The 12,474-nt window shown below is 43.6% G+C and overlaps 1 protein-coding gene across 4 annotated transcripts in view; it reads left to right on the top strand.

Annotated features, from left to right (window-relative positions):
* Positions 1-9,575, top strand: part of SLIRP (SRA stem-loop interacting RNA binding protein) — a 31,627-nt gene extending 22,052 nt beyond the window's left edge. For all 4 annotated transcript variants that reach the window (XM_085626632.1, XM_085626633.1, XM_085626635.1 and 1 more), the window contains 3 exons: positions 3,696-3,754; positions 5,183-5,290; positions 9,427-9,575. In XM_085626632.1, the coding sequence (XP_085482758.1) occupies positions 3,696-3,754; positions 5,183-5,290; positions 9,427-9,495 (236 nt within the window). In that variant the 3' untranslated portion in view covers positions 9,496-9,575. The remainder of the gene's footprint in view (positions 1-3,695; positions 3,755-5,182; positions 5,291-9,426) is intronic.
* Positions 9,576-12,474: the final 2,899 nt, after the last annotated feature.

The following is a 12,474-nucleotide window of genomic DNA, read 5'->3' as shown; positions in this document are numbered from 1 at the left end:
TGCTACTGGGTGGTTGTAAATGCTCTCCATATCCTGAATAGAGTACCCGCAGAGACATACCTCCCAGAACTACCACTCCATATCGAACTGAGAGAGGCCATCCACCGTGCCTTTGCCCCTAGTTGCAATCTTTATTACAGAGGCATAATTTACCAGATGTCCAGCAGTTTGTACCAAACCAAATCGTTAAATTTATCTATGTGACTGGAACAAATTATTTACAAACAATAGCTTCATACTATGAATGGATTTCACTTAAAATGCCAAGGCCACAGTAAAGGGTCTAAGAAGAATCCACTATATTGCAAATCAAACCTAAAGAGGGCACTACACAAATATTTCAAAGGCATCATTCTGCAGCCATTTGGAGGCATTATGAAGTTGAAACATTTTCTATGGAGGCTGAAGTTTTCATGTGGTTACCCCCAATGTACCCTTCACCTCTAAGTGAATGTACTAAAAATGATAGTCATCAGCATGATCAAGCATAAGGATCTTGTTTTGGCCTAAAGTTTGAACGAACCACTTTGTGGATTTAAGACCTTGATCTCGATTAAAAAGGACAGGACCGGGATACATTCCCGGTGATCTGCATTTATGGGAATGGTTCTCAAATTGCATAACTCAAATATTAAGATTCATTATATTGAGAATCCATGTAAGTTATGTTGTTGCAAATGTGACAATGCCTGCTTGCTAAAGCCCCATAGAAGTCCATACACATGTAATGCAAAAGAAGCAGAGTCATGAACCAGCGATTAGCTGATCAGTTTTTCCCGACTGGGACTCCTGTAGTCACCGATACCATCTTCCCAAGAATCGTTTTGCAGATAAGGTCTCTGAAATGTTAGTCTATTTGAAGCATTTGATACAAAATGCCTTTGAAGGGATTCCTTTACCTCTGATACTGTTTTTCAAACTTCCAGCATATAGCATGTTTGCTGTACTTGCTCTGTATTTGTGTGGAAAAAATTGCAGTATTTTGGGCCAAGCTATACATCTTGATTGCATGAGGAAAGCTTACAGAGCTACTGCTGGCATCACACCACCTGGTACATTGCACTGTTTCTGTCATTAACTGCATGACTGCTGTTCCTCTTTATGGCATGGAATCTTGCACTGCTGTCAATGCCCATTCTACCTTGCAGGACTGAAAGAGCAACTCTGAGGACAAGAGAAAGTACAGAGTAGCTTTTCCAAGACACAGTGATATTTTTGAATACTCAAGACTCTGTTGTGTCCTTGTGATGCATCTGCATAAAAACCTTTTACAGTATTGCACATGATTCAGGGCGGATGAGGACGACCTAGGTTGAGAGGCCTGAGACCTACCAGCAGGGCCAGACTGGGAATGCAAAACGGCCCTGGCAATTGACTTGGGCGAGCCGTCAGGGGGATGGGGAGGGTGAGCTTGGAAAACGTTGCAGCTGCTTTTGTTACAGGGGGCCGACATGCTACAAAAACGGCCCCCAGGAGTCCCAAACCGACCCCCACCCTGGCGGCCCACTGGGGAAATGAATGCCTACCAGTGACAGGTTGCAACAACGCCCCCACCTCACCCGATACCTATGAGGCAGATTGAAGGAACACAAGAAGACATAGGCTCAATGAAAGTCGACATTTCTTTCCGACAGAACTAATCGGAATGAAAGCACGTTAGTAAAGATTTACGAGTCCACAGAATTCAACAGTAAGGGACCCGTTGAACTTGTAATTTGGTCTTGATGAAGGCCCAGACCCTCATAGGCACCAGAAGCAGAAACATTTGGACCGTTCACATGTGATGTTAAGGACAATTAACACGTCCGAACAGCATCACAATTTCACTTTTTAATCTTACTCCTGTATACTTGACCCATATTAAAGTGTCAATTTTTAGATACAGGAGGTAATTTTACGCACCACTACACGGATCCCACCAGTACTTTCCCTCGGAAGGAGGCGGAACTCACCTAGGAAGACGAGTACCTAGGTGTGAAACCCAATGATGACTCCGCCCAACAAGACATCATAGTGGTGATCCCTTACATCACCAGTGGTAGAGATTGGTTGAGGGTTTCGGGTCGACACTGGCGATACCCAGGCCCCGGAGAACCAGTAGAGCTCACTCTCCTTCGATTATGGATGTTACACATGATTCTGAACAGAACTGGCAGGCCCACGTTATTAAATCAGCATTGTAGTAGATGGAAGCACTGCTGCTTAACTGAATATATGGCCCGTGTAATTATTTTCCTGCTAATCAGTTTACTTAGCCAGCAGCACTCAGAATACTGGTTTCTGCTGGAAGATATCTTGGCAGTGGCAAGGACCTGCACATTCTGCAAAGAGAGGCTTATCTCTTTTCCAATCATCCTCTAAAGCTGGAAGAGAGTGATACAGCACCCTCCCTTCCTGGATTGGAGTCTTTTCTCTGAGCGAAGTGTATATCCTCCTTCCAAAGTAGATCAAGCATGGCCAACAACCAGAGGCCAAGCTGGATATGCCAGGATAGACTGGCATCCTTGGTTATTTCTGATCTTTTGAAGGAGCCTCTGAAATGGAGGAGATGAAGGAAAGGCATACAAAAATTTCCCTTTTGAGTCTAATATCCGGCCTTTCCAGAGGGAATTCAATCCCGTGGCCCACACACTAGAGTTACTAGTCGTGTGAATGACAAAGGCTCTGTGGGACATGGGCTTCAAAGATAGAGTGCAGCACTTCTGCAGAAGTTGTGTCTCATGCAGAGAGCAGAGTGGTGTTCCCAGCCTGTCTGCTGAGGAGTTCTTGATCCCCCGTGATGCTGAAAATAAGCAGGAAAGTGTTAGAAGACCTATGCCTGCAGATATATGGTAGTGTGTGTCCTTTGCCCCCTTCACTGAAGTGGACACTGGTGGTGTAAGTATAAATTACCACCCCTCTGGATGTCAACAATGGCAAGAAGGCTCTCAGTACTAGGCCAAAAATAAATAGTTTTTTTAGCAGCCTAGACCTCCATGAGAAACTGCAGGAAGGAATTGGGAACTCCCATGTGATTTGGACCAAGAGTTGTGTCTGCACCTGGTAGTTTACGACTTAAAAATTGAACCTTAGGGTTCCACTCAAATACCCGCTAACTCTGCTTGGTGAAGTTAACATGACTCCAGTAATGTAAACTCCAGGAATGCTAACTCACTGGATACTGGTCCAGAGCACTCCTAATGAGATCCCTAGTTTTTATCCAAGGAGCATTTAAATCTCATGCCATGTCAAACCTGAAATCCACACAGTGCGTGACATGACTTGCAGACTCTGCACGTTGCAGCATACTATAATTCATGATGGGACACCATGTGTACATCAACACATTATATCTTCCACAATGCTTTACTACAGGACATTGTACCATAGTGGCACTGTCCAACACGCTCTACAATGATACTAAATGCAGCACACAATACACATCATACCAAAATGTCGGACACACTTTGGGGCGCAATAGCAAGATGAAATGTCATTGAACATGTTTGTTAATAGTGAGGATTCCTGCTCACGACCTACCAACCAAAATTGACTTCAGGCTCAATTTGACTGCTGTAACCTTTGAATGCCTTGCACAACATAATGCTCCTTTTAAAAATAAGTCATGTAAACGATGTGACAAAGATATCATTCTGAGGCCAAAATTGTATGCTGTAACTCTTCTAATTGATTTTGTTTGCCTTTTCCTTCAACAGAAGAATTAAGGGAGTACTTTTCTCAGTTTGGGACTGTAAAGAAATGCCTCCTGCCTTTTGTGAGTATTCCAGATACCATGTACCCTTCTTAAATGAAGTGTTGTAGGTCCAGATTGAGCATCCTCTACTTTTATTTGTGACCTTTTTATTGCATTTTGTATGGCTGAAACTTGAGCATGCTAATGTTTGTGCTCGACTGTCCCAAGAGAGATCTTAGCAGCCTACTGTCTGACCCCCTGTTGCAAATCATGAACGGCAGCTCTCAGAACACATTGAGGAGTTGAAATGTTGAACCCTAGTTCACTGGCTGGATAATGTATTCCTGTGTCTCAAGTGTTTTTTAAGATGGACTGTGGCAAGAGAAGTATTTGAAACAAATTAATGTCACCAATTTTATTGTGACATGGATGTAAAAAGCCAGTTAAAATGTAACCCACACTTGTAGCAGCAGTTTATAAATTATTAACTTCATTCAGTGGCCAGCCTTATAGAGCGCACAGTTATGAGAAGTTGGTCCCCCGAGCACCCACCTTTTGCTGTTGCACTGGGAAGTCTGGGTCTCTCTTTGGTTAGAGGTGTGCTTATTTAATCTGCATAAGTTGGCCTTCTCAGCCACCCTGCCCGTGGTACAGATCCATAGTCCTTCTAAATGAAGGCAACAAGGTGACTAAAATCGGGTTATTCTGAGGCCCTTCATTTACACAAGACTCTGCTCTGCTACAAAGATGTAGGACTACTAGCACTAAAGCGGAATTGAGTTGGAGCTAGGGAAATGCTAACCACTGTTTATAGCTGGGATTCCAACTCTAACTAAGCTGTGGTGGAGTGTGACCTATTGTAATTAAATAGTGAGGAGAAGAAAGTGGTGTCCATTTTCCAGATTATAAACACGACATTGAGATGGAGAGGTTGTTCACTGGGGAAAGGACAGTTGTGGCCAGAAGGAAAAATGAAGAGACAGATATGTCATTCCAAACATTTCTGTAATTCTTGCGTCCCAACTACACATTAAAACAAGTCTCTGTGTGAGGCATGCACATAATCCACGCAAATCGGTAACAATCTGGCTGGTTATTATCCAATGTTTTCCACTAAGTAACAATTCTTTAGGATACTACACATTTGCTGGCCACTATCTAGTATGACTGACATCCAGATAATAGAAAACATAACCAAATACAAGCTCAACGAAACCGTAAAGGGTGCCTAGAATTTAGAAGTGCTTCAGGACCATATAAATTGGTTGTAATGTTTATAAAAATGTTTTTAATGTAGCATAAAATAACAAATAATCCCTACAGTAGATATATGCGATTGTTGGGTAGGATAGAAAAGAGTAGTTTTATGAAGTTTAAATTAAGCCACTTAATGTGATACAATATTGTCTGGACGGAAGAGGCATGTTAAGGGCCCATGCTACTGTGATTGGATAAAAAGGCTGCACTGTGTTCTGAAATAATCTCTATTTATCTTCTGACTTTTTGCAGGACAAAGCGACGGGATTCCATCGCGGGATTGGCTGGATTAGATTTGCTTCAGAAGAAGGGCTACAGAATGCTCTACAGAAGGAGTCTCACATCATCGAAGGAACTAAGGTAACTGAAGATACCGCCCTCCCCTCTTGAGTTTCTAAACTGGTTAGTGACAGCATTCCATTAAGATAGCCACAGATGTGGCTATCAGAAGGGCTAGCAAGTGTATGTCTGAGGGCTGATGGGAGTGGAATCTTCATTCAGGTGGCAATATTTTCCTAACATAATAGGGTTATCCACAGTTCCAAGGCATGGAAATATCACTGCACATATTATCTAAGGTAATCAGCCCATATGCATTAAGGAGAATTACAATTTTAAAAAGACGAATCCTTCTAGTGTAAAATAGGTTCAAAACTGTGATTCTGCACGAAGGTTGAATTTGATCATTTACGATCTGCATCACTCAAACGGGGAACCCTTCTGCCTCTGGAGGAACAAACCTTTTCAAGTCGGTGCTGTATTACTGCGAAAATAACAACCGATGATTACAATTTTTCATGCGTTGAATGCTAATTTTTAGCAACAAAAGCTTCAGCCAGCCTCGCCCACTAACAGGAAGGCAGCCAGTTCGTTGCTTTATTTCTACAATCTGACATACTTTTTTTTTAAAGGAGTTAGAAGAGCAAAGAAAGTTGACTATGGTCTTGATTGTATCGCTGCTTTATAAACATTTGTGTTAAACAAATATGATTGTTTACCAGTGTACACACATTTTGGTACCTTAATGCCAAGTGTGCTGCTCATTGATACAGTGATTTATTCTTGCCCAGCTGTTACAATGCATATTAATAGTTGTGAAGCTGTTGCTGTGACTAATGCATTTATGTATTGTGTAATCTCTATAGCACATATTTAGCTGGGTAGGAACAGAGTACGTTTTTTTACATACAATTGGCATTTACATATTTGAATAACAGTGCAGTCTTACCTACTTATCGTTGCATTCGTTGTCAAATATTTGTATCAATTTTGGGCATATTTAGATTATTTGTCAAGAATCTCACAATTACCATCCATGACTGGGGTTATTGCCCAGGCCACCGAGTTCTAAAGTCTGCTGTTTATTCCTAGACTACAGCACACTGTTTAGACTACTGTGTTGCTTTACGGACCTTAATCCGCAGCAATATGACATGGCATTATTAAAGAAAATGATGACTACTAGTGTGCTAAGACAGTGGCGGCCGGTGACTTCTGAAAATTGTGGGGCGTTAATGTTGATAACAAGTTCCACAGAGCGATAAAAGGAAGAGCAATTGACAAATTAAGAAAACTAGACAAAATTATGTAATTTACAACACATTTTCATAAAATTTCAGTTACAATGCAATTCATAAAAAAAGGGGTAATATACCAGTAATTATTAATGGCAGGGAAGCTGCAACTAACAAAATAGCTTAGAAAGAAGGGACATTTGCCTTTCAAGAAAACACATGAAGGCTGGAGCCAAATAGTAAGGCCTTTGAACTTGAAGCACAGTTGAACCCGGTTTAGTGCTGTATTTTACTACCTAGTGGTCGGTGGGTGGTTGGGTAACTTTTTTTTGCTTAGACAAGAGTCCATCACTATTTTGCAATAATAAAGCAATCTTTAGTACAGTTTAGATGGCACACGTGAGTAAACATGATTTTAACAGCCATTCGAAGATTAAACACCAATTTAGCTTGGTGCGAGCAGGCTAAATCAGGAACAATGTACCATAAAAGAGAGAGCAGCGCTAAGCAAACATTAAACACAAAAGCAGTGGTAAAAACTCCACAACGCGAGGGAAGGAGATAACGCACACACTCCCCCATAACACTGAGAAACATAAATGAAACTAATTCTCTCACCACCAAACAAGAACTCGCCAAACAAATGAACTCACACGCCCAAATCCACCTCCTTTTAAATAAATTACCTGTCCCACCTAATCTATATGAGTTCCACTGAACCCTTATTCATCCCAGGTTAGGGGTATTCATTGTCCCCTCATGGGCAACCACATCTGATAGCCAGCATTTAAAGAGATATCGTCATATGCGCCACATTCAGGAGCTGCAGGTAAAATGTGGGGTGGAGCAAGTGGTCACAGCAGAGACAGTCTGGACTACGCAATAGCGTGAGAGTCCTTTCAAAGTATTGATGTTTCTCTATGGCTTAATGGGCTGCATCTAGGACTTTCTAGGCGCAGAGCCCAACAGCAGTCAGTCTTTGTAGAACGCATCCCACCTTGTTCCAGGTACTCTGTTTACTGTGCTGAGTCCTTTAAACTTAAGAAAGCATTGTGGGAATTGTAGTCTTGGTTCTAATTTCATTTGAGCCAATTGTGCTGGTGCCTCATTTCTCAACAGTTTTACACAAAAAAGGGAAGGGCAGGCATCACTGTGAGGTTGAATCATCCCATCAGCAGTCCCCATGCCTCCATCTCGACCTGCAGGTTTAAAGGATCTTTAAGACGGACAAAAGCTATCGCCTCATCGCGGGCTGATAATACATGTTGAAGCTAACTAATGGATGGCTAGCTTTTGCAAAGCACCGGGCATCCTCTGGAAAATGTCAGCGCTATAGAAAGTAACAGAAATACACACAAACCGACAGGATCGCAAGCTGCATGCAGGTCTGAAAAAAAAATCAAGGCCCCCACTAACCTTAGTCTATACTGATTGCCTAGCTGCAATAGGATGAGGCAGTGGAGGCTTCACCTCAGCGCTCTCTGCCTCAGTACCTCAGGAACTCTTGTTTATTCACCTAGTTGCTTTCTGCCGACATATGAAGGCGTATTACTTCCCTTCTTTACTATTCATTACTGAACTTTCAGAAAGAGCGTGCACAGTGGTGTCAGCTGCACTTGTGAATTAAAGGTGCATGCCTAACACGAGAGACAGCTACACGGTCGCCTTATTCTTCATGCCACAGCCCTTAGTGCCATAATGCATGCCGCGGACCCGTGGGGGATGGATATCCGCGTTGCCCGTCATCTCAGCTAATCCTGATGCTGCTTTAATGTTTGTATTAGTGAACAGCTTGACAGTCGCGGCTCGTGTCGTGTGGGGTGGGGGGGGGGGGGGGTTGTCGCGCGGGTTTTAAAAAATAAAATAAAATCCTACCTGTCCTGAGCAGGTCCGGGTCCGCACCGCCTCGGGTCCATTACTTCTGGCGCCGCCGCCTACACACTCACTCACTGGAACAGCCCATCAGTGCTGGCATTGCAAGACCCCTCTCAGCCAATTCTTGTGCTGGAGCAGCACCAGGATTGGCTTAGAGCAGGCTTACGCTCCGCCCGCCTACCCATTAGGAGACCGAGGTTTGAGCCTTGGCTCAACCCTCGCTCTCCTATGGGCATGCGCCAGCCTTTGGAAACACTAGTGCGCATGACTGGGCACGGTGCAAAAATCGCCCTGTGTCCCCACTCATGCGCACTTGTGTGCTGCTGGCTGCCTGTCAGTCAACATGACGCCAGACCGCCCACCCCCTTCAGACTCTGAAGGGGGTGGGCGGTCCAACGTCATACTGACTGACAGTTCTCCCTCAGGCGTCTCTGAACTTAAGTAAACTGAGAGTTTACTTAAGTTCAGACTGACGCCGAGGAAGCTGCGGGCGTGGGGCACGGGCGGGGGGGGCAACGCCCCCAATGGACGGACCGCCACTGTGCTAAGATCTGATCATTGCGGCTTCAAAGATGCTGGTAAACCATTTGTGGGTCGTTCCTTAAGACCCAGGGGCTGCCAACCAGGAGACGGGATGGGGCATTCTGGGGAAGAGGAGGAGAGGAGAATGGAAGGGTAGTGGTTGAAATCTCCAAGGAAAAGAAACTTGTTGGAGCAGCGGTATGAGTGAGAGAGTGGAGAAGAATAAATGGTACTCCACGCTCACCGATGTCCTGTTGTTATTGGGGCCATCCATTCAGGGGACACAACACCCATTAGGACAAAGTTAAATTTATCAGTTTGTTTTCAATCATTTCTTATTTCACAGCAATGCCCTTAACATTAGGCTGTCTTTGGATGGGCAGCTTCATTATGCATTTCTCCCACTGATAGCCCATGATAATGTTTTGTTTAATTACTAGTTTGGTAAAAAATAAATTAAAAAAAAAAGACAGGTGTCCACTCTGTAGGTGTACATGTACACAGATGTTTATTTAGGCATTCCTTTATTTTGAACTGATTAAACGTGAAAAAAACTAAGTGCTGGTGTGTGTTCTTATTTTTTAGCTTCAAGTCCAGCTAAACCGGAAACCAGTGGGGATGTTCAACAACAGAGGCGTTAATGACCAGGGGTGAAGCGGACCATGTTTGCTGTCTTTTTCTGCACCACCTATATTTATTTTGAAATGCTGTCAAATAAACATTATGAAATATAATACTCCTCCTGTATTCTAACTTAAGTTTAGACATACCCAATGTATGTTTCTGAGCAGTTTCCTTAGTTATACTTAAATTGTGGAATCGTGACAAGATTGCATGTTTGGAGAATGGCCCATCAATGCGTTTATTCTTTCTTTAAAAGTTTTTTTTGCTACATAAGTGTTGCCGTTAAGACATACCATGGTGGTGGGCAAAGATGATCAAATCCTTTATATTCCATTTGTGTAGCAGATGTATTTAGGGTGGAGGGGTTGAAGACTTTTTTGAATTCTAAGGGGGGAGGGTTATTTGCAGAGGTGTATGTTGCTGACTTGAAGGAGAAACCAAGACAGTGCGTTTGTATATATTGTATATATTTTATTAATCACAAATTCCATTGCAATTGAGATTCCAGAAAGGTTATGTTTGTAAGGTGGGTATAGTTTCGGTACAGTGATTTTCCAATCTCGAAGGAAAAATTGTGCTGCCAGGTCAGGTAGTGGTGTGTTTTTTTTGTTTATTTTCGTGGTAATAGGGAGTAGTTAGTCTAAGCAAGTTGGTGTTTCAGTATGGACATTTTCCCATAAAATACACCTTTATTTCAGTGCAAGCCAATGTGCCTGGTTAATGTGGGAGATTATGGGTTGGAAATGTGTTGCAGCATGGCAATTGGACAAGCTTTATATGCATTTAGGCCACCTTCTTATTGGTCATTAAAAGTCAAATTGCAGAGAGAGAGGGGAAGTGGCTTTGGGAAATTGTTACTTTAGCTTGATGATTTAAATCAACATGCCAGGCATGGCCCAGTAATTTTCGTCATGCAAGTAGAGTATAATTATGAATAAAAAATAACTTCCAAGGAATTGGTGTTTCTGCTAATTTCCCTTATACGAATCATGCAGACAGCTGATGAACAGGAACTTAATAGCATGACATTTGGGCTGTGGGTGCACAAAAGCAGGAGGTTTTTTTCTGTGTCACCTATGCAGAGACAGTCTGTTATTATCTGTTGTGCTAGAAGTTTTGGAGGCTTTTCACATAACCACTCCATTCAATTTTGACTGACTCTTTCCTAATGGAATACTGAGAGAACGTTGGCTCTAGCTGGGGATTGCTGGGGGTAGGAGAGTGTAGACATACGCCGCCGCCTCCTCCCCTTTTTAGGTCTCGCCTACCGCAGCCCGCATGCGCTGCTCTAGGAGAGGGCCTCTTGGAATCACTTCAGACTTCCAAGAGACTTCTCCATGTGGGTCTGCCTCCTCCCAAACATCCCATTGGCCTTTGCGTGTGGCTTTCAATAATGAAAGCATGCAAATGGCCAAAGACGGGTGCACGTCCCGCCTTTACTCAAAACTTTCACTCCCATGCCCTAGGGTTCTCGGGAGCGAGCAGCGGCGCGCATTGTGCCAGCTGCATTCCTCCCTGATTGTTATCTTGGCTTCCTCCCCGCACCCATTTGCAGGGCAGACAATTAGCGCCTCGTCAATCCAAGGCTCCTCTTGTGTTCCTATCTTTTGATCTCCGACAATAGAGTCTGCAACCCGATCCTCTCTGCCCCTTCCTTGTTTGGCTTCTCGCGTTCCCTCTGCCCTTTTGTTATTCGCACTCTTCATCTGCCCCAGTCCTCTTGCAGGGACCTTACTGTAGCTTGTGCCGCCGCCATTCGCACCTCGGCCATGTCACAGCTCAGGTGTTATATCTGCCACAACTCTTCAGAGGCTGCGCCTTTTGTTCAGTGTTGCCCATTTCACCTCTGGTTTTCAACACTCTTTGCCGCTTGCACCTCATTTCACCAGCTACGGGGTGACTTACACTTTTGGCCCAGTGGGATGAGTGACCCACCAACCTATGTTGTAGTTGTCAGCGCGTTACCACTTTCGTGTTCTTTCTGAGGCCTGGTGATCCCTCAGGGAGGGGACAGAGCAAAGTAGTGTGGTAATTGCAGGCTGCAGGCAAGACTAACGTGCATGAGTTATTTATTTATTGGCTCCACAGTGCCAAACAACATAAAAGTAAAGGAGCATGGTGCCCTCGGCTTATCCAGCGTGCAGCCCTGGTTAATATTTCCATACATTTTAGGTTAGTGCATGCTTTACAATACCTGGTTAAGAACAATGGCAAGGTTTTCCTTTTCTATTTTTAATTTCGGTTAATTTCAGGCAGGTTTTTAGGACGGTTCGGTTGCAACACTGCAGGCTGTGCATGGCGGTGGACCATCTCAGTTCCCCGCAGCGAGGCACTCGCCGTCTCATCAACCTGATAACAAGCACGGTGCACACGCAATGTCTGCGTATAAGGCAGCCGGGCATGCAGCGATTTGTTTAAACTTGTATTAAGAGCTCTTTAGGTCAGATGTGTGTGCGAGCTGCTGTATGGTTTCAATCAAATATGTGAATCCGGGTCATGAAGAGCAGCCCTTAGCTTGGACTGATCCCACAGAGGCATCTCCCGCACTAAGGAAAGTGTAAACAAACAGTATGAACAGCGGTAAAGAACCAGTTCAAAGCAAGGAGCAGCGCTAAAATGTCTGTGAAAGTTATGTGAAGAGCAAGGGCATTCTGCCAAGAGGGATGTCAAACGGATGACAATTATATATTCAGTATGCATTCCGAGTTAAACGTGGACATGAATCTGCTGGAGATTAACTATGATTTGGTTCTTCTGGTGCCCCACTTAGCAGGTCTGTACTGAGTGCTTGTCTCAGGGATGCTTGTCATCATCACGCCTTAAGGCACTTTTGGATAGTGTACTTGACAGGTAAATAAACAAACGTTTTGCTTTTTTTCTGCTTAAATAATTTCTCTTCTCTTCTGATATCTGCAGTATATAGGGCAGCAACAGATATGTGTTTAAGGGTGCTCTAATCTTTACCCTGCCCCCATCCACTCAGCTTTACAATACCCTGTTTATTCACCA

This window comes from Triturus cristatus, chromosome 9 (assembly GCF_964204655.1).
Source record: "Triturus cristatus chromosome 9, aTriCri1.1, whole genome shotgun sequence".
NCBI classification, from domain to species: domain Eukaryota; kingdom Metazoa; phylum Chordata; class Amphibia; order Caudata; family Salamandridae; genus Triturus; species Triturus cristatus.
Note: the sequence above shows the minus strand (reverse complement) of the source record. Positions and strands in the feature narration are given on the sequence as shown.